This window comes from Myxocyprinus asiaticus, chromosome 5, assembly GCF_019703515.2.
Source record: "Myxocyprinus asiaticus isolate MX2 ecotype Aquarium Trade chromosome 5, UBuf_Myxa_2, whole genome shotgun sequence".
NCBI lineage: Eukaryota > Metazoa > Chordata > Actinopteri > Cypriniformes > Catostomidae > Myxocyprinus > Myxocyprinus asiaticus.
In genome coordinates, this window is record NC_059348.1 from 49,225,792 (window position 1) to 49,252,732 (window position 26,941).

At 36.7% G+C, this 26,941-nt stretch overlaps 1 protein-coding gene across 1 annotated transcript in view; it reads right to left on the minus strand.

The window, feature by feature from the left end:
• Positions 1-225: 225 nt before the first annotated feature.
• Positions 226-26,941, minus strand: part of LOC127441117 (paired box protein Pax-3-like) — a 37,074-nt gene continuing 10,358 nt past the window's right edge. The window contains exons 5-9 of the mRNA XM_051698326.1: positions 17,669-17,868; positions 16,661-16,826; positions 14,964-15,184; positions 8,053-8,316; positions 226-3,894 (exon numbers count right to left, since the gene is read on the minus strand). Of these exons, the coding sequence (XP_051554286.1) occupies positions 3,877-3,894; positions 8,053-8,316; positions 14,964-15,184; positions 16,661-16,826; positions 17,669-17,868 (869 nt within the window). The 3' untranslated portion in view covers positions 226-3,876. The remainder of the gene's footprint in view (positions 3,895-8,052; positions 8,317-14,963; positions 15,185-16,660; positions 16,827-17,668; positions 17,869-26,941) is intronic.

Sequence of the window (26,941 nt, forward strand, 5' to 3'; positions counted from 1 at the left end):
ATGTTAAACATGATCCAACAAAAATAATGCAATTTGTTTGCTCCTGCAAGCAACAGATGAACTACAACAAAAAAGAAAAAGAGGAAACAGAAAACAAAAGAAAAAAAGAGAGAAAATTAGAGAAAAAGATGAAATCTAAAAAAAGAAAGAATTTCCCCCATTGCAGAAAAAATTGCTTTTAAGTTTAAACATTGAAATCACAAAACAAAAGATCATTAGCTTGAATGCAATTTATTTATTTTCTTATAAATAGTAAATAGTGCTGCATTTGACACATTATCCATCAACAATTATATGCAGTCGTGAACCAAAATACAAAGTATAAAAACAACAAGGTAAAAAAGTATTGTTCCAATTCTTAAGATCTAAATCAGGGGTGCCCAGTCCTGCTCCTGGAGAGCCACTGTCCTGCAGAGTTTAGCTCAAACCCCAATTAAACACACCTAAACCAACTAATCAAGGTCTTCAGGATTACTAGAAACTTCCAGGCAGGTGTGTTGGACCAGATTGGAGTTAAACTCTGCAGGACATTGGCCCTCCAGGAGCAGGATTGGAAACCCCTGATCTAAATACAGAGGAGCGTTTTGTTGCAGAGACAGAATAGTTCCCACTCAGCAGCAAGTCTTTTCTAAACTTGCAGAGTAGAAGTAAAGTTGAGTTTTGCGTGCATCCATCGTAAATGAGCATACACACTAATTATGAAATGCTGTACCATCTGGAACTTTTCTTGCATGGAAAAAATAAGAATACATAGCATAAACGTAACATGGAGTTTAAGAACAGATCAGATTTGTGAACGAGTGATAAGCTGTGAGTGTTTATGAGGTATTGAGTGTGTATTGCACTTTCACTGGGTTCGTTGTGTGTGTGTCTCTGGCTATGTTCAGAATAGCATACTACCATACTACTAATATTTTTGCAGCATGCACTATGTTATGCACAGTATGCAAATTTTCTGTATGCATGGAATAACCAGATGACCAATTCTACATTTACTATAACACTGCGTGAAGTATTACATCAAACAATGTAATGCGTTTGACTTGACCTTCCATTTCCATTGTAGCAAATGGAGTAATATCCTTCAAATGTTTTACATTATTTGTCTTGACTCAATATTTAATCTGACTGCCAAAAGTTAAGACATTTGTACAGAGAATTGCATTGAAAATTCTAAACATGCCACATAGTTTGGATATATGACATAAATGTTGCACAGTATTTGAAATATTTATCGTTGCATAATGCATTGTTTCACATACTATTTCAACTAAAACAATTGTATGCAGCACTGTATACTGGACAGTAGGCCTATGCAATAAATGGTACAGTAGATTCTGAACAAAGCCGCTGTCTCTGAGTAAGGTATATTGTGTGTGTTCAGCTGAACTGGTAGTATATGAGTTTGTCTTGCTGAATTGACATAGACTGCACTACACAGGGTGACACTCATTCATTCTCTATCTCTTCAACATGATTGAAATGCCATCGGACACTTGAGTGCACTGCATTCCACTCAGGTCACTCTCTCTCTCCCTTTATCACTCTATGTCTCTCTCTCTCTCTTTCCATGAAGAGGACCTGAGTGCTTTTGTGCTGAATGTTCTGGTGTTTTAAGTTTTTATTTAAAGGTGAAGTGTGAAATTTCTGTGCTGTTAGCATCACCAAACGGAACTGCAAAAATAATGATGAAAGTTTTGGTAACACTTTACAACAAGGTTTCATTTGTTAGCATCAGTAAATGCAATAGGTATCATGAACAAACAATTAACAATCTATTTTTTTACAGCATTAATTAATCTTTGTTAATGTTAGTTCATAAAAATACATGTTAGTTCATAGTGCATTAACTAATAAGTACAACTAATGTGTTAGTATATGTTCAAATGAACATTAACTAAGATTAATAAATGCTGTTAAAGTATTGCTCATTGTAAGTTCATGTTAACTAATGTTGTTAACTAAAGTTAACAAATGGAACCTTATTGTAAACTGTTACCAATGTTTTTAACAGCTTTCTCGTGAAAACACTCCGCCCATTTGCCATTAGTCTGAAAAACGGATAGTCCCGCCCCAAACTCACGCCATTGGTTGAGCCAATGTTGCCGTCTTAGACTGATCGATATTCTCAAACACAGAGCAATGTTTTAAAGGTGATATATGTAATATTTTTACTGTACTAAATCATAAAATGACCATGATATTTCATTAGAGAATTAGGAAACATGCTAAGTTGAAATACTGGCTTCTCCGATAACAATGCTACAGCCAGTATATTCTACTTTGAAGTTTCCATTCCAGGCCGGAATTTCTGTTTATGTTTTGGCCTGTGTGATCCCGTCCACTGCCCACTCACCAATAGTATTTCGACACCGCCAAGTTGCCAGATTTGAACAAGTTTGCAGGCAAACAACACTGCATGCTGCAGCCATGGAAGCCAGCAAACGAACTGCATAAGAGATAACCGATTCCACCCAACCTAAAAAGCCTCGCCATTCTTCAAGAAACCACAATGACCAGAGGCGTAGTAAAACAAGGATAAATATCGGAGATGCCTTTGGAAAATGGAGACAGCTTAAAGCCTAGAAATCCTTTAAAATGGATGCACAGTTAGCTAATTTGCAAGTCAAAATTCTGGCAACTCGCATGAGCTTCGAGTCTGGGGCGGGGCAGACAACTCTCCAATATTTTGAATTTGGACTGCAGTACCCATTTCAAACGCTTGTTGTCAATCTTACATATAGCACCTTTAAAGATCCCACAGGGCCACAATGTTTACACTTTTTTTTTTATTTTTTTTTTAGGGGTATTCAACCTACAAATGGCCTTCTTAGGGGCTGTTCAGACCACACACTTCTTTCTTAAAAAAATAAATAAATAAAACCATTCAACGAATATAAATCTAGACTATTTTTAAAAGTTGAAGTTCTTTTTAACTTGACATGGTGTCTACAAAACATGGCACCCCTGCATGATGCGCTGTAAAAACAGCAAGAAATGTTAGCATGTTTACATAGGAAAACAATTTAAAAAACAGCGCAGATGGACACAAAAACGCATTCAGAGTGAATGGCCCCTTATAGTTCTCTCTGCATATTAAGCTGGTACAGGAGACAGTATTTTAACTTCTACTAAAAATTACACACTTCACCTTTAAGTTATTTCTTTAAAAATGCAAAATTAAAAAATTGGCATGTCTGTCTTTTTTGAGCCCTTATTGCCTATATATATCAGAAACAAAACAACATTATGCGATCATGTTGTCATGTTATTATGCCACAACCAGAGTCATTAATGTCAAGTTGCGTCACAATGGAAACCAGCCACTAAAGTGCGTCCATCAGCGGACAGATGTTAACAGAGTATGGCACCACACTCTTCCCTGCCATTCAATGCTGTTAATATGCACAGTCTTTGATTTATTTATTTGTCCTTCAGTCTTCCCTTTTGTCCTCATGTTCAATGGCTTGACGTTCTTTAGGAAAGAGGCATTAAGTGTCGTCAACGTGTGAGGCAGTACTCCAGAACGGAATGGAAATAAAGTAAAAGCTGGCCACACAACATCAAACTAACCTTTCCACACCTACTTCAGTCGTGGTCCTAAATCCAACCCAACCCTACCCACAATCCCTTTCTTGAAAACAACTCCCGATCCGTTCAGTTGCACTTTGGACTCAGATGCATCAGAGAGGACTGTCATTTCCTAGGAGCTCTTTTGTCGGAGAGCCAGTGAGGAGAGGGCTGGATGGATGGTCCATTTGGTCACTCAATCGAGAGGTGAAGGAGAGCTCAAGTGCAAGAGTTTACGGTCAGACCATCCAGAGTTCTCGTCCTCTCCTTTCTGTCTGTCTTCATTCAGTCAGTCAATGGTGGGCTTCAGATAATGAAAGGCACCTGAAGAGAAAAAGAGAGGCATACGTTTGCAGATCCCTACAGGTTCCTCATGGTATTGCAGGGAATCAGTGAGACTGATAGAAATGCCAATAGTGAATTAAACAAAATAAAACATAAATAAAAATGATATTTAAATTATACTGTATATATAAATGTCTAAAAAATCAAAACGAAGTATTGCTTTAAGTATTAAAATTGTATTAATAAAGTGATATTTCACCCCAAAAATTATTTACACAACATCATATTGTTGCAGTCTTCCATGACTTTCTTTCATGAAGCACAAAAGAAGGTGTTTGGCAGAATGTTAGCTTCAGTCACCATTCACTTTCATTGAATTGGGGGGGTGGAGGGATAATAACATGCAGTGAGACTGAATGATGACTAATACTATCATACTGCCTAAGATCTTTTTTTTTTTTTTTCTTCTTCACTGAAGACAGAAAGTCATACAGGTTTAGACAACATGAGATTAAGTGACAGATGACAGATTTTTGTTTTTTTGTTTTTTTGGGTGAAGTATTCCTTTAAGTATAAACTGCATACATGTAATTGTGTATTAATACACACAAATGCTAGCTTTAAAGGAATGTTCTGGGTTCAATACAAGTTAAGCTCAATCGACAGCATTTGTGGCATAACGTTGATTACTATAAAAATGTATTTCGACTAAAAAAGCAAAAATCAAGGTTACAGCGAGGCACTTACAATAAAAGTGAATGTGGTCTATTGTGGAAGGTTTAAACAGAAATGTGAAGCTTATAATTTTATAAAAGCACTTGCATTAATTCTTCTGTTAACTTGTGTATTACTTGAGCTGTAAAGTTGTTTAAATTGTCATTTTTACAGTCAATTTAGGGTTTTAGGGTTTGTTGACATTACATCGTCATGGTGACCAAGTGGTAAAATTAGTCGGAAAAGGATAGTAAGTGAATTTATCACATTAAAATCATGTTAACGTGCATGTCCTTTATTACTTGTGGCTATACTTTTGAAACAGTGAGTATTTTAACATTCAAAAATGGGTCCCCATTCACTTCCATTGTAAGTGCCTCACTGGAACCAAGAGTTTTGCTTTTTTGTTTAAGAAAAGGAGGGACGAGTCAAAATAAATTTTTGTGGTAATCAATATTATGCCACAAACACTGTCGATTGAGCTAAACATGTATTGAACTGTACTGAATATTCCTTTAAATGTGTATTTTGATTTGTCAAGTTGCTGTTAACAAGTCAATTAAAATCGATTAAGAATAACAATACAAATATTTGAGTGAACATATTTACACAACACAATTAAGTGAACATGAACAGATCTTTTTTATGTTAACATTACTTAAAATCTCAGGGGATACTTATAAATGATTTAGTCCATAAGTGTTCCCTTGAAATTAAGATATTTAACCAAACAGTCATGTCAGATCAGGCCGTCATAGCCAAGAATAGGGCTGTGACTCCATATGTTACAATGTAATATATTGTGATGCATCACAATATCATAAATCTAACGCATTTGAAACGGTGCCACGAGTTAATCTGCAAGATTAATTTCAGTCTCTCTTACACTGTTCACTTTGATTTTGTCAGTCTTCATAGAAGTGACTCTGACCACACTGAGAATTGTTCATTTCAGAGTTTCGGCTTATTTAGATGACCTGTTGCTTCATTAATTGATCTGTATCAAATTTGAATGCACACATAAATAAATAAATAAATAATATTGATATAAGGATCGAAAGAATCAATACAATATCATGATAAAAAGAATCGTGAAATATTGATATAGAATATCGATGCAGCCCTCTAGCCAAGAAAAAGACATTAAAATAAAATGAAAGATGCAAAAGCGAAACAAAGCTGGTGTATGTCAGTTCTGCTGAGACAAAGATGGTAAGTAAGAAAAACGGCAATAAAGAGAACTGATCTGTCCTATATTCCGCTCTGTATGGATCAGGTTCAATGATCAACATAACTACAGATCTGACAGATCTTTGAAACACATGGTTCTAATATCTGCCTGCCATGGGCCATTCTACTCCTACACGAGACCCCCACAAACTCCTCCGCACCCCCACGGTCCCCCAGTTCTGTGCTTATGGGGTGCAGACCCCTACAAATTAATGATATCAAGATGCAGCCCTGAATTGGGCACTCTGCATGCAGTCTTGGTGTCTAAAGCCTCCCCGCCTTAACCTCTGTCAAACATATTCTGAGAAGGCTTCTCCTCTCATTTCAGCCCTGTACGAGTGTATCGTGAAGGATATCTTTGTTACCCAGTGCTCATTACATGGCTGGCTGACGGATGCCTGGAGCTGATGAGCTCGCTCATCTCATGGGGTCGTGAAAGGTCACGGGCTAAGCATCATAAAACACAACAGCGTTTACTTTTGCGGCTGCCATATGGCTTACGACTAATTAACGTGAACTGATGATTCCATCTCAGATGAAAAGATGAATATGCAGCTGAAAACAATATCAGTTGGCGTTTAAATGATTGTGTTTCTCTACAAGAATCAATTAATTCCAAAAGATCCCTGTCAGAGCCGTGGCCAAGCGTTCAGTGCATGTACTCTCAAAGTTGAGCTGCGCTGCTCATGAGGTCGATATAATTTCAAGTGCACGGCTAGACTATTTTGGCTTTGAGAAGTACATTTTTGTCTTCTCAAAACTATCACTATTAATAAAAGTGGCAAAAAGGCCAAAAACAAAAAGAAAAATGGCATCCCTGCAATGAAAAAGTGAGATCCAGAAACAAAACGATGTACCGTTGTGTCATTTAGTTAATGCACAATTCAAATGGATTCATATCCAGTGAATAATTTTTATTAAACAGATTCGCATCTGAAAAATTAGAAAAGCAAAGACAGAACTAGCTGACCAAGAAAAGCATCTTTCCAAAGTGTCACAAACAATGCATGGGTGGGGGGGGAAGTAACTTTCAAAGTACAGATGTATGTTTTTGGAAAGCTTTTGCTAAGATTATGTAAAAGTTGTGTTAATATAATGAACATTCTTAAAATAATATTAATGGAACATACTTATGATGTATTATTTGATAAAAGATCCTACAATGTTCTTAAAAGGGATAATTCACCCAAAAATGAAAATTCTCTCTTCATTTACTCACCCTCATGCCATCCCAGATGTGTATGACTTTCTTTCTTCAGCAGAACACAAATAAAGATTTTTAGAAGAATATCTCAGCTCTGTGGGTCCTTACAATGCAAGTGAATGGTGATCAGACCTTTGTAGCTCCAAAAATCACATAAAGGAAACATAGAGGTATCCATAAGACTCCAGTGGTTAAATCCATATCTTCAGAAGTGATATAATAGGTGTGGGTGAGAAATAGATCAATATTTAAGTCCTTTTTTACTCTAAATCTCCACTTTTCATCTGAAAGTCACATTTGGTGCCTGTAAACTAAAGTGGAGATTTAGAGTAAAAAAAGGACTTAAATATTGATCTGTTTCTCACCCACACCTATTATATTGCTTCTGAGGAGATGGACTTAAACACTGGAGTCATATGGATTACTTTTATGTTTTCTTTATGTGATTTTTGGAGCTACAAAGGTCTGATCACCATTCACTTGCACTGTAAGGACCATCAGAGATAAGATATTTTTCTAAAAATCTTTATTTGTGTTTTGCGGAAGAAAGAAAGTCATACACGTCTGGGATGGCATGAGGGTGATTAAATGATTAGAGAACTTTCATTTTTGGGTGAATTATCCTTTTAAGAGTCATTTAAACATTAGATTTTTAAGCTGACAGCAAAGTTCTTATGAGAATGAATTAAAAGAACATATTTTTATATGTAGGAAAACTTTTGTCCTGGTTCCCATAGTAACTGTCCGTATAGCCCATATGAAGCAGTATGTTATATATATATATATTCAGCAACACAACTAACTATTAGAAGATTAAATGTCAACATTCCTGCTATGGTAAGTTAACACAAATAGAGTTCAGGGATGTTAGGCTAAGGTTTAAATAACGGTCTAACCTACTATAAAGCGAATCCTCAAACACTTGACATTTTAATGTTCCCACAACTTTTTCAGAACATTCATTTATTGAATGTGAGTGACATACATAGGCTATACACACTAGAATGCACATCCATTCTCACTGCAACAGAAACCGTTCTGTTATTTACCTTGCTCTGCCCATATTGGCTGTACTGATAAGATGCCACGTGGTCCACGCTGTACCCGGATGAACTGTAGCTGGAGGGGCAGTAGGACTGGGAGCTCGGCAGAGCTGGCATGCTGGGCAGGCCTGACAGAGCCTCCAGTCTCTGAGAGGAGTGGCAGCTGGGAGCCATGCCCGTGCTGGGCTCCAAACCACCCGTCAATGGAGAGAGAGCAAAGTCACTCTGCGGCTGGTGGGGCACTCCGCCTGGATTCAACAGACCCATAACCTGAGAAGAGAGAAGACTTTAGTATCACTATGCTGAAAGAGTTACTTTTCTTAAACTCTATGCAAACAAACAAGGATAAGTAATTTAACAGCCTTAATAAAAAGATTAGCCTAGACCAACATGAATTTCCGCACTGGATTGGTGGTGGTCTGCTGATCAGCATGATCTTAAAGATCAGAGACTTTTTGCCTCTTGGACCTAGAAACCACCCAGAACACCACAGCAACCACCATACCAATGCCCTGGTAACCACCCTCATCACCCTAGCATCGTGGTGGCAAGTTTAGCATGGGCAAGCACCACTGAAATTTTCTTAAAACTAGTTTATTTTGTCAACACTAGTTATGCAGAATAAATTCAACATACAGTACTGTGCAAAAGTTTTAGGCACTTGTGAAAAATGCTGCATAGTGAGGATGTCTTCAAAAATAATGACATAATTAGTTTTCATGTAGCACTTATTGTCATACAAAGTCCAGTAAACATAAAAAAAAGCTAAATCAATATTCATTGTGACCACCTTTGCCTTCAAAATAGCACCAATTCTCCTAGGTACACCTGGACACAGTTTTTCTTGGTTGTTGGCAGATAGGATGTTCCAAGCTTCTTGGATGAATTCGTCACAGTTTTTCTATCTATTTAGGCTGTCTCGATTGCATCTGTCTCTTTATGTCATCTCAGACTGACTCTATGTTCAGTGGGGGGCTTTGTGGGGGCCATGAAATCTGTTGCAGGGCTCCCTGTTCTTCTATTCTAATCTTTGCTATATGCAAAATTAATGTTTGGGAGTCTAACATTTATATTTCCTATTGACATACTAAAGCTGAAGATATAAATAACCATCTTAAGACAAATGCTTTTGTGAAACATCTTATGTGCCTAAGACTTTTGCACAGTACTGTACATAGCTAAACAGAACCATTTTTTGCAATTCGATCCCCTAACATCGCAACATGTGTGCAAATGCATCTGAAATTATTTGGTGACAGCGAGTGAAGACCTTTCCAGCTCTCACACAGCGTCTATCTGGCCGCCCGTATCTAATTTACACCCGTAACAGACAGTTGGACATGGTTTATGAGTGTGCCATCAGTGTCTGTTAGCTCTGATTCGCTGCTTGATGGGCCAAGCACAGATCAGTTCCCTCCCTCTGCTGCTCATTAATCAAAACCAGCCCGGCACAGAAAAATGTCCCGTGCACCAACCGAAAGGCCCACTGACTCTGTCCAGAGTCCATGAGAGTCAAATTATTCTCCCATCCTGCTGGACACATGGTTCCTTTTAAATCATTACCCAGTGCAGCCAAGAGGGGGCGGAGTCAGCTGAGAGGAGCCCTATTTCTTCACCCAGTTAATATTTTCCTAAAAACAATACTGTGAGTTGTGTGTTTGGGAAAAGAATGGAGTAAGAAAAACTAAAAGTGGAAAGAGAGAGAGAGAGGTGAAAAATAAATTCAGAAATAAATGCAGAGAAGGTATTAGAGAATGTGCTACTTAGCTATGGTCCCCAGAAGTTAGCTAATGTTGGAAGTCTTGATTTATAAATCAAATAAATTGTTTTTTACTTCTAAACATTCAAAGGTGTTCTAATAGAGGTAGGGTTAGGGGCCGTTCACACTGAACATATTTTTCTATCCATCTGCAGTGTTTTTAATTTGTTTTTTTTCTATGTAAACATGCGCTAAATGAACATCTTTGACCGTCTTTGCGGCCAGAGATGCACTGATATATCGGCCTAACAACCATAAATGGCCGATGATTAGGACCGATTATTTCATGTCAAAAGTGGTTGGAAAAATGCATCGGACAATTAGCCTGCAACTTGCTCAGTGTGTGTGAAAAAAAAAATAAAAAAGTATTTTGTGTTTTTGCAAGATTTGCTCTGCTAGAATTTTAACGGGATGAAACTACCATTAAAACCTTCAATGCAACTAATTAATGTAAAGGTGATTACTCACATTAAAGTTCAAAACAGCACAGGTTTCATCATACAGAATTCAGTTAATGTGAGTTAAAGCTGAAGTGTCTATTGTTGATTGAACAAACAGATTAGTCCCGCCCCCAACTCACGCCATTGGTTGAGTCAATGTTATTGTGTCAGTGTGGACAGGTCTCTCAAAACAAACAGAGGAATTGTGATAGTGCCACAGAGACACAGTGTTTACAGTTTTCGAGAAAATTATCCTACTAATGGCTTACTTACAGTTGTCTCTACATGTTAAGTTGGGATAAGAGAAAGTATTTTAACCAGGGATTGAAAAGAACACCCACCATCCTGCCGGATGCGTGTATTTCATGCGCAGTGGCGGGTAATTTTGCTGATCTACCCTCTACTGCTGCAGGCAACCAGAGTCTTGGAGTGACGTATGACAAGAAATCACATTAGACACAAAGACGTGCGTTTGAAGAAACAAAGTTGATTGTATTTAGAAGAACAGACAAAAGAAAAGCCATTGATGCGCGTGTCTGATTTCTCTTCTATACTTCTCTTTAGCTGACATTTGTATATGTTGCAAAATCATCATTATGATGATGATAATAATAATAATAATAATAATAATATGGTACTATTTATTATATTACCAAAAAAAAAAATGTTATATTAAAATTTCATATATATGTATTAAAAATGAAAGTGGCTGGTAAAATTTGGCATTCACCAGCCACTGTGACTTCATTTAATAATTAAAAAATAATAATAAAAAAGTTCAGCTTTAAGAACATTTAAAAAATAAGAAATAATACCAATTTAATGTAAGCCTTAAAAAAGGCTATTCATAATTCAGTTAATATAAATGTAATGTGCTTTTTGTTGCAGTGCTTTGTAACTAAGATTAGTTACTCTGAAACATAGAAGAATTTGAGACATAGAGAATAAGGTTATTATTAAAAATTATTTTGAAGTTGTGTAATTAATTATAGTGATTTGAAAAAAGATGGAAAAACAAAACAAACCCACCAAACTGTCAGTATCGGTTTCGGTATGTTGTTCTAAATAATCAGATATTGTATTGGCATATACATTTTTTATTGATGCATCCCTAGTTGTACCATTTCTCGCTTTGTTTTTAGAATTCTGTGCAGGAGCGCAGCATTTTTTAGATGATGTGTCAAGTTAAAAAGAACTTCTGTTCCGTTTATTGCGCTCCAACAAGCTTTGAAAGGCCCCTTAAGGTTTAGATTAGTCTGTAGTCATTGTAATTAGCTTCATTAACAGAAGTCTGTAGCATACCTCCATTTAGACAGCTAAGTAAACATTTGTGTGTGCATATTGAGCTATTTAGAGTTGGTCTAGTGTAGTGTAGCCGGATCTTTGACTAAAACGGTACAGGTCTAGACTGTTTTGCGTGCTATCTGAGACTGAGACTAGGGTTAGTATAGTCACTATAATTACCTCAGCTATAAATGAGCTCAGCTTATAATTAACTTAACAATATAAAAACTAAGTCAATGTCTATGTCTGTGGTATGTCCCCATTTGGAATATGTCTGTGTGTGTGGTTTATGCTTTTAAAAGCAATGTGAATGGTTATGAAATTCCTCTTGGGATTCATCTTCAACAGCTGTTGGACAGAGATAGAGAATAAGAAAGAGTGCTAAATGCTTACAGATTTCCAGGTGCTATCTCCACCTTGCAGATAAATCAGTGTTCACACAACCTGACAGTGTATATCATGTACAGGAGCGCATGTGTGAGTCACACGGTGATGTGTGATGCTTAACAAATGAAAAGCACATGGAGGTTAAACTCTCTCATTCACCTCCCCATGGGGGGCCCAGGTCCAGCGACATGTGAGGTGAAAGCTAAAATGTTCCTCCCGTCAAAGACCACAGACAGGAGATGTTGACAAAACGCTTCCTTATAAAACATTTTGCCAGCCAGGACGGAACAAGTACACAGCTGTTTGGAGAAACGTGAGCAATAAAGCAGCATTCGCCAGAGCTAAATGAGCAAAAACACGATGATACATTTAAAAATGCATTAATAAAATGTATAACTAAAGGAATATTATGGGTTAAATACAAGTTAAGCTAGGCTATATTGACAATATCCATGGCATAATGTTAATTAGAAGAGAACAGAGAATTATTTTCGACTCACAACTCACAAATATATGTGTTACAGTTATACACTTACAATGGGTCAAGCGTACAACTCGTATAATACATTGTTTCAGTGGTTTGCTGTCGATTACCACAGAAAATAATGTAGACTTGAATAACTTACCACAGAAAATGATTTAGACTGGAGCTTAACTTGCATTTAACCCTGAGTATTCTTTCATTTCGAACCCCTGAAAAGAATGCATGTGTCCATGTGTGTGTGTGTGTGTGTACAAAGAAGTGTTTCCCATTAAACCAGCTAAAACTGAGACAAGGATCTCTACATGCCTGTGAGCATGTGTAAATGTGTGTGTGCGAGGCTAGAGTTTCTGGTCAGAGGTTGTTCTAGGGGTTTAAGTGGTAGAAGAGTGAAAATTTAGGTGGTTTGCTAAGCCCATGGGAACAGAGAGATGGTATGTTATCGATCAGACACCAGGCGAATCAGATTTTTACCACGGTTGAGGGGTCTATGTATATATTTGAGCACACATCAGTTTGAGCGAATGAACCAGAACGCTATGTGTGGCATATGCGAGTCCTTCAAACTCAAACAGCAAACAGTAGAATTAATTATAAAAAATAAACAAGGACACTAAATATTGGGAATTTTGAACTTTTAGTGAGGTAACAGCTCCAACTAAACTTATTTTTGGCCTTTTAATAAGATTTTTAATAGGTACATACATAAGAAAGAATATGAACATGGAGAACAAGGAATATGGGATCAGTAGATTGACGTGAGGCGGACTTGAACTCACGCCATCCACAAGAGCACCATGATTTAATCAGCGTCACTGGATTATTGTTGGACAACTATCACTAAACTCAAAAGTAGTAGTAAAGAAGCCCCATTGATAATGCCATTTTTGAGGGTTACTTGAGATGTGCTTAACGGCATGTTGGACTGATATAAAGAACTTTTTAGGTATAAGTAAGTTTTAACACACAAAAAGAGTGAAAAATAAATAAAATGATGATGAAGTAATTGAAAGTTTACTTTAGAACCAATTACAAACCAATTTGCAACGACAACCCTCCCCAGCACACACCATATCGCAAGTTCATTCCAGCATACATTAAACCACAGATAAATACATAATTCAAACAATTAGCCAACAAAGTGGCTCATTTGCATAAATTATACAGCGAATTACGGATGGTAAATTTCCCCATTCCAATCAATTAAGAGTCTGGAACATCCCATAATTAGAATCCCAGATGCAGAGAGTTCCACCGTCGTCATGACGATGAGAATCCCTGCCCTTCAACAACCACAAAACGGCACTGGCTGACCCTGTCCCAGGTTACACACACACAGAAACTAATGGCAATAACAGATTGAGCGAGAGTGTGAGAGTTACCTGACCTCTAAGTCATTCTCGACAGTGGAATGCTGCCTTAATGACTATGAATTGGTTCTGATTACAAAGCCTGCTGCTTGGGGCACTGCAATTAGACACACTTCAATTAGCAAGTCATGTTAAAAAAAATTGTGCAGTTCAATTACTGTACGCGGGGTGACAGTCAAAACCTATGGTATTATGAGGTGGCAAGCAGAGAGGATCATTTATTTCATTAAGTTCATACATTTAAAATCAAAATGTGAACTTTGCACATATAGGAAATCAAGAAGCATTTTCACGGCATAGACATTTTCTGCCACTATGTTAACAAAAATGTTATTGTACCAGCAAATCTGATCAATAGGAATGTGTGCATGCTTCAGTGTTGCTTGTTTTCCATAAATCTTTGCAGGCTTTTCTGTGTTTTGAGAAATAACAATACCGTTCTCAGGGGCGCTCCCTTTCTATCTGTCTTTCATTTAATTTATCTGTATGCTTGTTTCCCACAAATCTTATTGGTATTTTTTTCTATTTTCAGTGTTTTAAGAAATAACCACACTCACAACGTTGTTCTCCATCTCCATTTCCATCTCTCACTGTCCATTTCTTTTTCATTTAATTTATCTGTACCATGCAGCACTCGGGTCTGAGTTTCTCCTCACGCAGAAGGACGGAACGCAGACTGCATCACTTGTCTCTAACTACCGGATGCTTTGAAGCAGTCAAGAGCTCATTTTCTGGTTGTTAGCGCACTGTGCACAGCAGGCGAGCTGACAGATAACAGCTGATGAGTGTGTAATCACAAATAATTGTCTTTCACTTCTCGTTTCCATCATCAACAACCTTTCGATTGTGCCTACCATCCAGCCCCCCCCCCCACCCCACACACACCTTTATACCTTCATTCTCATAATCACTCACATTGCCAATCCGATGGTCAGTGTAAAAACTGCCATGCAACACAATGAACAAAACTGTTTACAGTCAATGAACATTTCTAAACAGAAAACCTGTGTCAACAGTACTAGAATACTACAAATAAAAGTCTGCAAGCCACAAAGTTTTGACGTGATGATGGTCATCATCCAGCGAGATATCTATAATTAGAGACAGAAACCCTGTTTCACACTTAAATTCTTAAAAAAATAATTAAAATTATGATTAAATAATGATTGTTGGCCATGTATGTCCAACAGACTAACCTGTGATGGGAGGCCATTGCTGATGGTGGGGTTAACTGAGTTTGCATGGCCTGATGCGGTCACATAGCCGTCTGAGTAACCAGAGAAGCCATGACGTCCCGAGGAGAGGCAGTAGGCCGAACTTCCCTCCTGGACCCCCGGTCCGCTGCCAAGCCCAGTCTGATGCACCGAGGTTGGGGGAAGAGGCTGAGGTCGGTGCACTGTGCTAGGCTGCTCAGAAACTGATGATAGCAACCAAGAAAACAAACAAGAAATGAACTAAGATAGAAAGAAAAATGCAGGCAGAACCTTATTTTGAACTCATTATCATTCATCTGAGTTGTGCTATATAAAAACTATGGCAATGTGCATATTTCATATTTCATATTTCAAGAAAAAGAATACATAGAAATTCAATACAGAGTCTAATCTGTGAAACAAATATAGATATATTTTTCCATTAATATTTTTTTGGCTGTTGTAATTATAGTCCCACATGAATTTACTGGATATCAGGGTAAGTTTCTTGCTGGCATGATGTACAGAAGAACTAAGAACCATGGTATGGTAACTTGATGTTAAATATGTATTTAAATTTATAGGTCTTATTAATGTTCCTTTCATTAGGCTACTCTGAAAATTACTCTAATTAATAAACAAATACATACATAATATGCAATAAACTATTAAGCACTGTAGCTTATATGAGTGTGTTCACATTAACACGCTGTCTTATATTACCATATAAAGCCTACGTAAGAATTAGTGGTTATTTGTTTTGTGTACTATAATTTACTTTTCTGTGTATAGTTAAACTTTTTCCTCCTTTGAAATATAAATTGAAATTATTTGAGATCACAAGAAAAAGGCACCACTGACAGCAGTAAAAGGCAAAAAAAAAAAAAAAAAAAAAAAAAAAAGACATTTTATATAATTACGGGACACAGTTGTCCAGCATCTGCAAAGAGCATCAAAAAGCACAGGTGTAACAACATGCAGTATTTTCACAAAATATATATTATATTTACGTTTAGCAGGGAAATAAATTTACAGCGCAAATTATGGTTACTCCAGGGATGCTTGTACATTAGCATTAGAATCTGAAAATGTCCCACCCCTTGCTGAAATGGAAAATATTGCTGGTTAGCAAATATCCCATCGCGTCTGAAATGAACGTCTGTCTTGCCTGTGCCATCAGCTGCGCTCCCACCTCCCGCAGCTCTGTGCACGTTTAGAGAGAATCTCTGTACACTTTTTCAAATAATTATAATGAAAAAACAAAACACTCAGTTCACTCAGCAGTGCTGCGGCATTGTGTTATTAGATTGAAAATGTTCCGGGTCAAAAGTCTGCATGTTATACTGGTGGCCAAACGTATCATCACTTATTTTAGGTGGGCATACACAAAATCCTAATAAAGATAGGTGGGCATATGCCATATGCCTGCGTGTGCCCTAGACTACACTACTGAATCAGGTTAACTGTTAAAATGGGCCATTATAATGGCAGCAACAGGTAGGCTGTCCATAAAAAAGCTTGACCTCCTCAATGGCATGTTCGAATGTGTGACTGACCATGTTCGTCGAACAACAGAACTCCCTCATTGCCTGAGAATTAATTGCCATCTGAATGCATTTTATAATGGAGAAGCCAAGCAAAGTTATTTTACCCTTAGAAACCATTAATGTCCAAATATTAGTACATTTTTTAGTTCTTACCTTGTGAAATCGAGGAGGGAGGGTATGGGCTGTCTGCCAGCTGATACTGTTGAAGACTTGACATCGCGGATGGTGGGAAACCACCAGGTATCAGATGATTAAATGCCATCAGCTGATTGGCTCCTGCCTGCTTTCTCCAACGAGCTCTTCTATTACTGAACCACACCTGAAGGACATGGGAATGACAAAAAAAATACTCTTACGTACGTTTAACATTCATGATGTCTAAATAATTTTTCCTGTAAGTACAGACAATCAAAAAGCATATATTAAAGAAGGAAATCAACTTGTCCCATTTGTTGCATATTTTTGTTCTGTCTAAAATAATTTAAATGTACTTTCTAAAACTAAATTAAAACAAAAATGACAGTTCTGCTTTGGCACCACATAAGTTATTCTTAAAGAATTTTACACTCTCTGTATAGATTGTGTGTGTGTGTGTGTGTGTGTGTGTGTGTGTGTGTGTGTACTTGTATCTGAGTACACAAAGACACTCTTTGTGTATTCAGTGGCTAAAAGCTTGTTTGGTCTGATAGCGATCTAAACATCTGTGCGCATTGAAGAATGATGACATCATGTCAGGGGTTCTAGTTGAACTGGGTTAAAAGGAGTTAATAATAGACTTTATCTAAAGTTTGTTTCTTGGGGTTTTTTTGCGGAAGAATACTAGGGTAAAAACAAGAGATCAGCCCTGGCACAAAGAAGCCTGTGTGTATGCATGTGTGTCATGTGACTTCAGGGCAGGCATGCAGGGCAAAATACTGGTAAATTTAACTTCATCGTGTAAACCTCATGTACTACTATTGTAGTAGCAAACTTATGAGAAAATGAGTGATCATTTGTGAAAGATACAAAGCAAGTACATACTGCCAAAAAAAGTGCCAGTAACAACAGTGCCAATCTCTGTTTGTGTATTGGTAAGTCGATTAGGTCAGATTTATAACTTGTAATTGAGTTCGACATTAGATGTTTGTGTGCATACGTGCTAAAATGAGTGTTTATATGTACCTGTACTCGTGCCTCGGTGAGTTTAGCTCTCTGAGCGAGCTCTTCTCTTGTGTATATATCAGGGTAGTGTGTGCGTTCAAATGCCCTCTCCAACTCTTCCAGCTGCTCGGCCGTGAACGTGGTCCGACTGCGCCGCTGTTTCCTCTTAAGTGGCAAACCCGGTTCCGAGTCCACATCAGAGCCCTCGTCTGAATGGCTTGCTGCGAAATAAAAAGAAAAAAACAGTATTAATCATGTTAATATGATTATGTATAGTTTGTATAGATTGTTTTGATTAAGTGTCATTTTTCCTTTTTAACATCAACCTGCCCTAGGTTGACGGATGAAAATTAGCCATTTTGGCTAAATCTGGCGCATTTACATCAACATGATGTTAATTAATATGTATTATCCTCAGTGCCTGATAGTAACGGATTACATTTAATCTAGATTACATAATCAGATTAACTACTTGTAATTCGATTACAAAGCATTTTGAAATGCTCATAATCAGATTAGTTACTTTTTTATGGATTACATAATAACATAGCCTATCAATCAAGCAATGGCAGTAAATTGTTCATAACTTATTGAGCTCCCTAATTTTTGTTTTTATCTTTAAAAATACATTTAATTCTAAATTAGCCTAACACTCATATACATTTGGTAAATTTTAAAATATGTTATTTATTTATATATTTATTTATCTGGTAATAAAGAACACTTCTATGTTTTTATATCAAAATGGTACTGTACAAAACTATACTATTTGAATGCATGTGACAGCAAATAAACAACAGTAAGGTCAGAAGTAATCTGAAAGTAATCAAATTAGATTACCTAAAACATGTAATCAGAGGTTATGCCACTGATTACAATTTTAGTAATGTAATTTGTAATCAGTACCAGATTACAATTTGAAAGTAATTTACCCTGCATTGATTACCTTTGACAAATAAATAAATAAATAAATAATACCAGCGTTCTGTGCTTAAGTGCAAGAGGTTTATTTAGTTTCGGTATTGCAGAAATTACATTCAGAAATTAAGTTTAAATCCATGTCTTTATGCACAAAGCACACCTAACATAATTTTATTAAAATAGAGATTCGCTAAAAAAAGTATTAATAGCTTGCCTCGATCGCTCCTTAGAGGTAGCCACGGCACTCTTCTGTTTCAAAAGGTCTTTTTTACTGTTAAACTCATGCAGCTACAGTTACATTAAAAATATTGAGGATTTGAATTGCTTTTTGTTTTTGTTCAGTATTTGTTGTTACTGTGTTTCCTCTACTATGTCGGCACCTATACCAAGAAAAATCCTCGTCATCTATGTATACATGACAATTAAAAAGTGTCTGCTTTTACTTTTAATGCTACATTTTTTACAATATATTTATTTGTTATAGGTTAAATATGTTTAAAATCTTTTTAAGCTATATAACCAGACCATAATATTGTTGCACATTATTTTGTTTTCACATGTTTAAAATTGGAGGCCAGTATTTTTAAAATTTCCTATCGCCCGTCCATCTGTGTGTACACACAAACACACACATCACCACTCTCCTGCACAGGTATAACTTTAACTGAAGTTAGACAGAGTGAGAGTTATTTCATAGCTAATTCAGCAGAAGAAATGTTAGTGTGCATGGAATAAAGCTCGGCAAATCTGTACCCAGTGGAGGGAGGCCCAATCAAATGATTAGGTTCCTCAAACTACCGTGACAGCCCGCTATTGTCCAGTAATACGCCTCGAAAGCCCCCATCCAGAACTCGCCAACACCACATCTGCTTCGTCTGACACTAGCCATCTCCTTTCTCTTGCTCGCTCTCTATAAATTTCACCCCCAAATGGTTGAGAACACAAAACTTAAAAAAGACCCCGTGCAGGACTTCAACCATCGAGATCGTATTTGAAATTAAAAAATACATTAAACAATCTGTTTACATTTGATTTGCTGACACAGTATGCAGAGAGTACCTTTCTGTGGAAAATATGACATATATACCTACAAAGTACACAGAAGCAAAATCCTAAAGATCCACAATGGACCATTCTCACAGACTGTGATGGTGTGTTTCTGTGTTATTTAAAAGCATAAATCAGGTTTTTAAATTTGCATATCCGGTATATATATTTTATTATTTACTGTCAAATTATAACATTATACTTTGTGTTATATTACCCTGGCATTAATTTAAAAAAAATAGTTAGTAAAACTAAAAAGCTAGTAAAGCTAGTTCTTATATAATTAAATTCTAACTGGCGTAATCCAATGCAATCCATGTCGTAATCCATGCCGTTGTCTCCCTTTCACCGCTATGGAGATTTAACTTGCTATACTTTAATTCCGCATTCCAAACCAGGAAATGTGAAGAGTCCCTGGTACCAATTCCATGAATTTTGACAATCTGTGTAAAATCATCTATTAAAGACCCCATTAAATCAAAATTGTTGTTTTGTGGCTTTTAATCTATGTTCATAAGGTTTGCAGCCAAATATACAGTATATTGTATATGCTAGTGTACCCTTAAAATTTGACAGAAGTCATTTTTAGCAGATATTCGCATTTAAAATTTACTGTATTTCTCTTCCTGGAAAACAGACCAAAAATACTGATGACTCATCTTGCACTAAACAGATTTTTGTCCAAACAAATGCTCTTCTGAAATCGGAACTATGTCAACACAGGAATGAAACTGTGCTCAACAAGCGATTTCATGGGGTCTTTATTGATTTACAATAGAGAGCATGAATGTGTATTGCATAGAGTTCTTGAAAGAACTTTGGACTTTTTTAGTTTGATAATAAATCAACACAATTTCATAAACAAAAAACCTTCTACACTTCCCAGCGAAAAGGCAGGTGTATCTCTCCCACTAGAAAGGTAAGAAAATGAAACAGAGCAAAAGACAGTCACAGATTTAGAGGTTTAATTAAAGAGGAGAATCACGTGAAGCAGACCTGTCACTGTCTACCCTTGATGCCTGCATCCTGGAGCCACAAGGAAATGCTGTTGCCCAATGCCAGCGTGCATCTCTCCAGACATCTCACAGAAATTGGAAAGAAAGAACGAGACAAGGAAGGAGCTACAGCTGTCCTTTTCCACTCCCTAATGCTACAGGGTATCTCTTTTCAAGCCATTTTCCCCAAAAAATCTGTACTATTTTCAGTAGACTAGACAGCGATAGTAATAAACAGCTAGCTTTTAAGGAAATAGCATTCATCAGTGAGTTCTCCTTTCATTTCCTGCTCCATCAACTAACTCCTCAAGACTTGTGGAGATCTAACTCATAAAATCAAAAAAGCAAACAGGTTATTCTCCCAAAACTAATATCCAAAATAAAGGTCCTCTAAGAAAAAGAGAGGGTACCAGAGCTACCAAATCATTTTATGGTCTGCGTTCAAGAAAAACATAAAAAAAAAAAAAATATATATATATATATATATATATATATATATATATATATATATATATATATATATTTTTTCTTCTTCTCCTGTCCTCCCAAAACTAGTTTCTATTATTGCTACAAAAAAGTCAAACGCTACAGACTGTAATCTGTGAATTACACTGTTGCATTTGGCATTCTTTCTCTCTCTCTCTTTCTCTCTCTCTATCTCTTTTTCTTTCCCACTCTCTCTCCATCTCTTTGGGGAATTATTTGGCAGTCTTTTGTTGGCCTGTTTAGCGAGAATGGTGACTGAGCTCTTTGGAGTCTGATTTCCACGCTCCATCTGTAGGTTCCATGAGCTCGGTCTGGGCAGCATTGAGGCCCCTGTCACCTGCCTGGCAGGGGGCGGGGGCAGGTGGGGGGTGGGGGGTTTGGGGGGGGCACAATGAGGGCTGGACGTGGGGCAAAGGGGGCTCCGCAGGGGAACAGCGGGGGGCTGCCCCCAAACCCATCCTCCTCCACAGCCTGGGGGTTACAGAGGGGGAGGTGGAGGAAGCTGGGTGGTGATGGGGAAACAGCGATACAGAGAGAGTCAGAAAAGGGTGGGATGGGGGGGGACTGGCACCTGTGGGACTAGTTTGGTGACTAAAGTAAGGTGTGTGTGGGAATACCGATTCTACTAAAATAATTGTCATCCAAAGTCTAGTCCATCATGTCCATTAACTGCATTGACGTATGCTAAGCAGGCATTTCTTTTGAAAAATTTATCATTCCTGGGTTTTCATTACTGATGCTACATTGACATGAATGTTTAAGATTGATGTTCGAAGTTCTGAAGGATTAGATGTTGTCTTTCCATACTATAACAGGTAAAGACATTGAGGCTACAAGATTCTTAAAAAGATTTGGTGCATAATGCGGGACTTTTAACTATAAACAAGCCGTAAATACACCGGGGACTCTTATTGTGAAATGACATACACTGGGCTGCATTACAATGATCTACATGCAAGTATTTACCAAATGAAGCTTTTTATAGCCTATATAATCACCAGATGAAGAGTTTTGTAGAAATATTGCACCAAATGAGGTTTATTGATGAGGAATAAAAAATAAAAAAAATTAACTATCCAAAAAGCAACTATCGGCACAGATTAATCTGTAAAACCGATACATCAGTCTACCATTATGAATGATTCGATTCGAGAAACTTTTCATTATAACGTCATGAACCAGTTTCCCTCAGAAGCATATCTACAGAAATTTCAGTACAACTTTAGAGTAAAGCTGTATTCATTAACATAAGTTAACGCAATAATTAACATGAACTAATAATGAACAATACTTTTACAGCACTTATTAATCTTTATCAAATTGAATTTCTATGTACACTAATATATTTTTTACATTAAGATTTTTATATGTTAACATTAGTTGTTAATGCACTATGAAATAACATGAACTAGCCTAACAATAAACCACAGTATTTTGATAAATTAACATTAACCAAGATTAAGAAATGCTGTCATTGTTAGTTCATAATACCTAATGTTAACAAATAGAACCAAAACTTATCCCATAATTTCACAATGAACACAATGTCTTTTACAATCTTAGGTAAGGGAGGTTTTGAAAAGCTTGTTGAGGGCTTCCTGCTCCACTTTTTAGTGAAACCATCAAAAACACTGAGATTTCCAACATAAGACATATCTGTTTCAATATAGAAATGCATTACAGCTCCATCCAGGAGAGCAGTGATGTCCTTACTTTGGTCTGGAAATGTGTGGAAACGGCCGAAAATCCTACAGAAAAATGTCTAATTCTGAACTAATCAGTTTAAAAATAAATAAAGCAATACAATCTCATTAAATCTCTTTTACTGGTCTATATGTTGAAAACACACCTCATTCTGCTGATTGGAAGCACTGACAGGCTCAGCAAGGGATTCAAAGAAGCATTGTCCATCAGAACTTCAGTAAGACAGGAAACTCACACTGTGTCCACTTCCCAAGCATACCTGGCCCCAGTACACCACCAACAGCTCATCCTCATCTATCTCCTCTCCCATGCATCTGTTTCATCTGCTCTGCATCTCTTTGACTTTTGACAGAAGTTTTGTCTTTTATCCTCATATTATTCATTAAAACAGACAACTAAAAGTCCAGCTACAACAGCAATAAATAGAAAAAAGAGAAACTAAATCCAGCCTAATTATTTGACAATTATTTCATTAATTTATTTGTATTTATTTATTTATTTATTTTTATTTCAGTAATGCTTTTCTGTTACACTTTTATAGTGTTCTAAAGTAAAATAACTTGATCTGTTTAGCAGAACTGTACTTATATTATGCATTTAAAAGTTGTTCAGGGCTGATTTTTCTGAATTGTTCTAAAATGATTTTAGTGCTTGATGTAATCACTGCTTGATTATTAAGTTATCAGGGGAATGCTGATTCCAACCACAGGATGTTTGACCAGAATGATTATTGTGGTATGTGTTAAATCATGACAAGAGCACATGGTGCTTCTCACTCTTACAATGAGATTTATATTCCACTCACACACAGGACAAACACAAACCTGCAGCCTGCCAGCTAAACACAGCATTTATCAGTCTGCTAGAGAAAAGAGAGACAGACAGAGAAACAGAGAGCTTTACTGAATTAACTCTGCAGCGTTTGGATGGATGTTAAAGTGAATGTGGTGAATTCCAGGCATAATCAAAGACAAACAAGAGAAGGCTGAAAAACCAAAGGCAAAATGACGCAAAGAAAATGAGGCTTTGTGCTAAACTCAACAGAAAAATGAATCCAAAGAGACTGTATTGGATTTGAAAGATGCATTGCTCAGATTTTGCTCTATCAAAGTTCAGGAGACTTAATCAAGTTCTTAGTTATGTTTACTGGAAGTATTAACTTTATTTTGAGCATTTCTAAAAATTCCTTGGAAGAAATAAAACTAGGCACAACTGAAAAAATAGTTGATATAATCTAGGAGTACAGAGCTAAAAAAAATAAAAAAATGGGGATAGCATAGCTCTGTTAATTTGGGCACAGGAAAAAATTATGAGAAATTATTTTGATCATATTTAAATTCCTAACTCATCTTGGCAAACTTGAGCACAGTTTGTGACATTGTTGAGATCAATAACTCTAGAGAACACCCAAGTGAGATTACTAGAGTGGTTTTCTCATGAGAAATATCTGAGACGAAAATTTGAAGATTCCAGCAAAAACCAAGTTGACATTTTGTGTGACTTTATTCGCTCTCCATTTAAACTCATTGCTGAAACCATTGAGAAATTATAGAGATCTCCTTTGTGACTTTTCATTTCTACAGGAAAGTCAAGAGGTAACCAGTGTTTAAATGCTTGGGTACTAGCACAGAACACACTTCGAAACACAAACACAGCCACAGAACAAAGAGAGTTAAAGTGAAAGTAAACAGAGAGGGATGCTGGAGCGAGAGAGCCCGAGTGTACGAATGGCCATCTGGGCAGTTTACAGCTCCTGGTAGGGGAGAGTCTTCTCCTCCTGAGGGACTGTTAAATGGTTGGGTAATTGAGCTTGTGACATGTGTTCCCCAAACAAAACAAAAGAGAGAAGAGACAAATGAAGCATTTATTTGCAGCATGGAGGAGTGCTGGCCCTTTCAGCCCATGCCCCAGCCAGCCACTGGTGAGTGAATTAAGGAGTATATAGAATCCCAGCAGATGTAGGGAGAAGAATGGTTAACGGAACGATCACGACTCCATCTGGGGTTGGCATTTTGTTAAGAGGGAGGAGCAGGGAGTCACTCAACTCGCTAAAGAGTCACGACCCCAGCAGCTGCCCCAAGAGAAAGAGAGAGAGAGAGAAGGAGAGAGAAAGAAAAGTACACAGAGAACGATAGAGACAAAGAGAAGAGAGGAACAACTTCCAAAAAGATAGAGTCTTGCATGCTGACTGAACAGACCCAATATCACAAAGAGTACCATGGTATTACCCATGAAAAGTACTATGGTTTTTAGACACTTCCATGAAGGACGTTCTTTGAAGTACATTGCATCTTTGTAAATACTATGGTATACAGTAATGATAAAGTAGCATGGTATACACTACATCGAAAGTTTGGACACACTAATCACTCTTTACCTCCCACACTGTAGAATAATAGTGAAGTCATCAAAATTATGAATTAACACAAATGGAAGTATGGGAATTTGTAGTGACCAAAATATTTCAAACAAATGAAAGCTATCTTTTATTTAGGCTTCTTCAAAGTAAGCATTCTTCACCTGCATTATATCTGTGCACATTCTGTTCATTCTCTCAAGCAACTTCATGAGGTATTTAAAAAAAAATAAAAAGTATTGAAGGAGTTCCCATGTATGCTGGACACTTAATGGCTGCTTTTCATTTACTTTTTAGTCAATCTCATCCATTCAAAACATTTCTATTTTAGGTTTTGTAAAGGTATTCAGCATTATTTACACTAAAGTTAAAATCAGATTAAAATCAGATCATGCCTAAACTTTTGACTTGGTAGTTTGTATTAAAATACCATGGCATTATCATATGTTACCAGCACTGTACCTGTTACCACAACTAAAACAAACAAACAAACAAACAAGCAAAAACCCTAGAAGGAGACGAGAAGGATTTAAACTATTTAAAGAGATGGTTTGCATAAAGTATGGAAAGGGGCTTGCTTGAGGACCATAAAGGAGGGATGCTGGGGCTTTATGAGGTCCCAGCATGCATTTCTCATTACAATGTCAGAACAGGATAGAGGTGCCTGTTGCAGCGTGGAATCGCTCCCAACAACAGGACAAAGCCAAAACGGAGCACCCACGCAGCAGTCACGCCACGGGAACACACACCACGCGCTCTCAAATATATGAGCACTCATTACATCGACATTATGTTATATTTATGTTCTTGGCACACGCTTTCCAAGCAAAAACACTTCAAAGAAAGTGCACATCCTGAGTAACTAGCTACTGTATATCCAGGACAAACAGGTCACATGATGAGCTTGAAACTTTCAATTCCAATGACACTCGCAGATCTATAAAAGTAAACAATTTTACCTTATCATACAAAACATGTATTATACATCTTTAATATCGACCTCTCTTTTAATTTATTAATGATGTATTTAATATATTCTAGAATTTTACTGTTGGGATAGTAAAAAGTAATTATGATTTATTAGAATTTAATTTATTGTGTTTATGGTTAAAATAAGTCAAAAATCAGCTTTTGGGACAAGACAAAGTATACATATATTTAAAAAATATTCTGTGTATGTGCACTGCCATTCAAAAGTTTGGGGTCACTTCACTGAAATGTTTCTCATGATCTTAAAAACCTGTTGATTTGAAGGTGTATGCTTAAATGTTTGAAATTAGTTTTGTAGACAAAAATATAACTGTGCCAACATATTTCATTACAAAACTAAAATGTTATAAAAAATAAATAAAATAAAATAAAATAAAAAAAAAAACGTTTTTGAAATGGATGACTTGGACCAAATAATAAAGAAAAGCAGCCAATAAGTGCCCAACATAGATGGGAACTCCTTCAATACTGTTTAAAAAGCATCCCATGGTGATACCTCAAGAAGTTGGTTGAGAAAATATCAAGAGTACATGTCTGCAAATTCTAGGCAAAGGGTGACTACTTTGAAGATGCTAAAATATAACACAGTTTTGATTTATTTTGGATTTTGTTTAGTCACAACATAATTCCCATAGTTCCATTTATGTTATTCCATAGTTTTGATGACTTTAGTATTATCCTTAAATGTGAAAAATAATAATCATAAAGAACGAGTAAGTGACCCTAAACTTTTGACCGGTAGTGTATCATGTTTTCAGGCCGTTTCAATTTTTCACTTGGAAACAAGACAAAGAT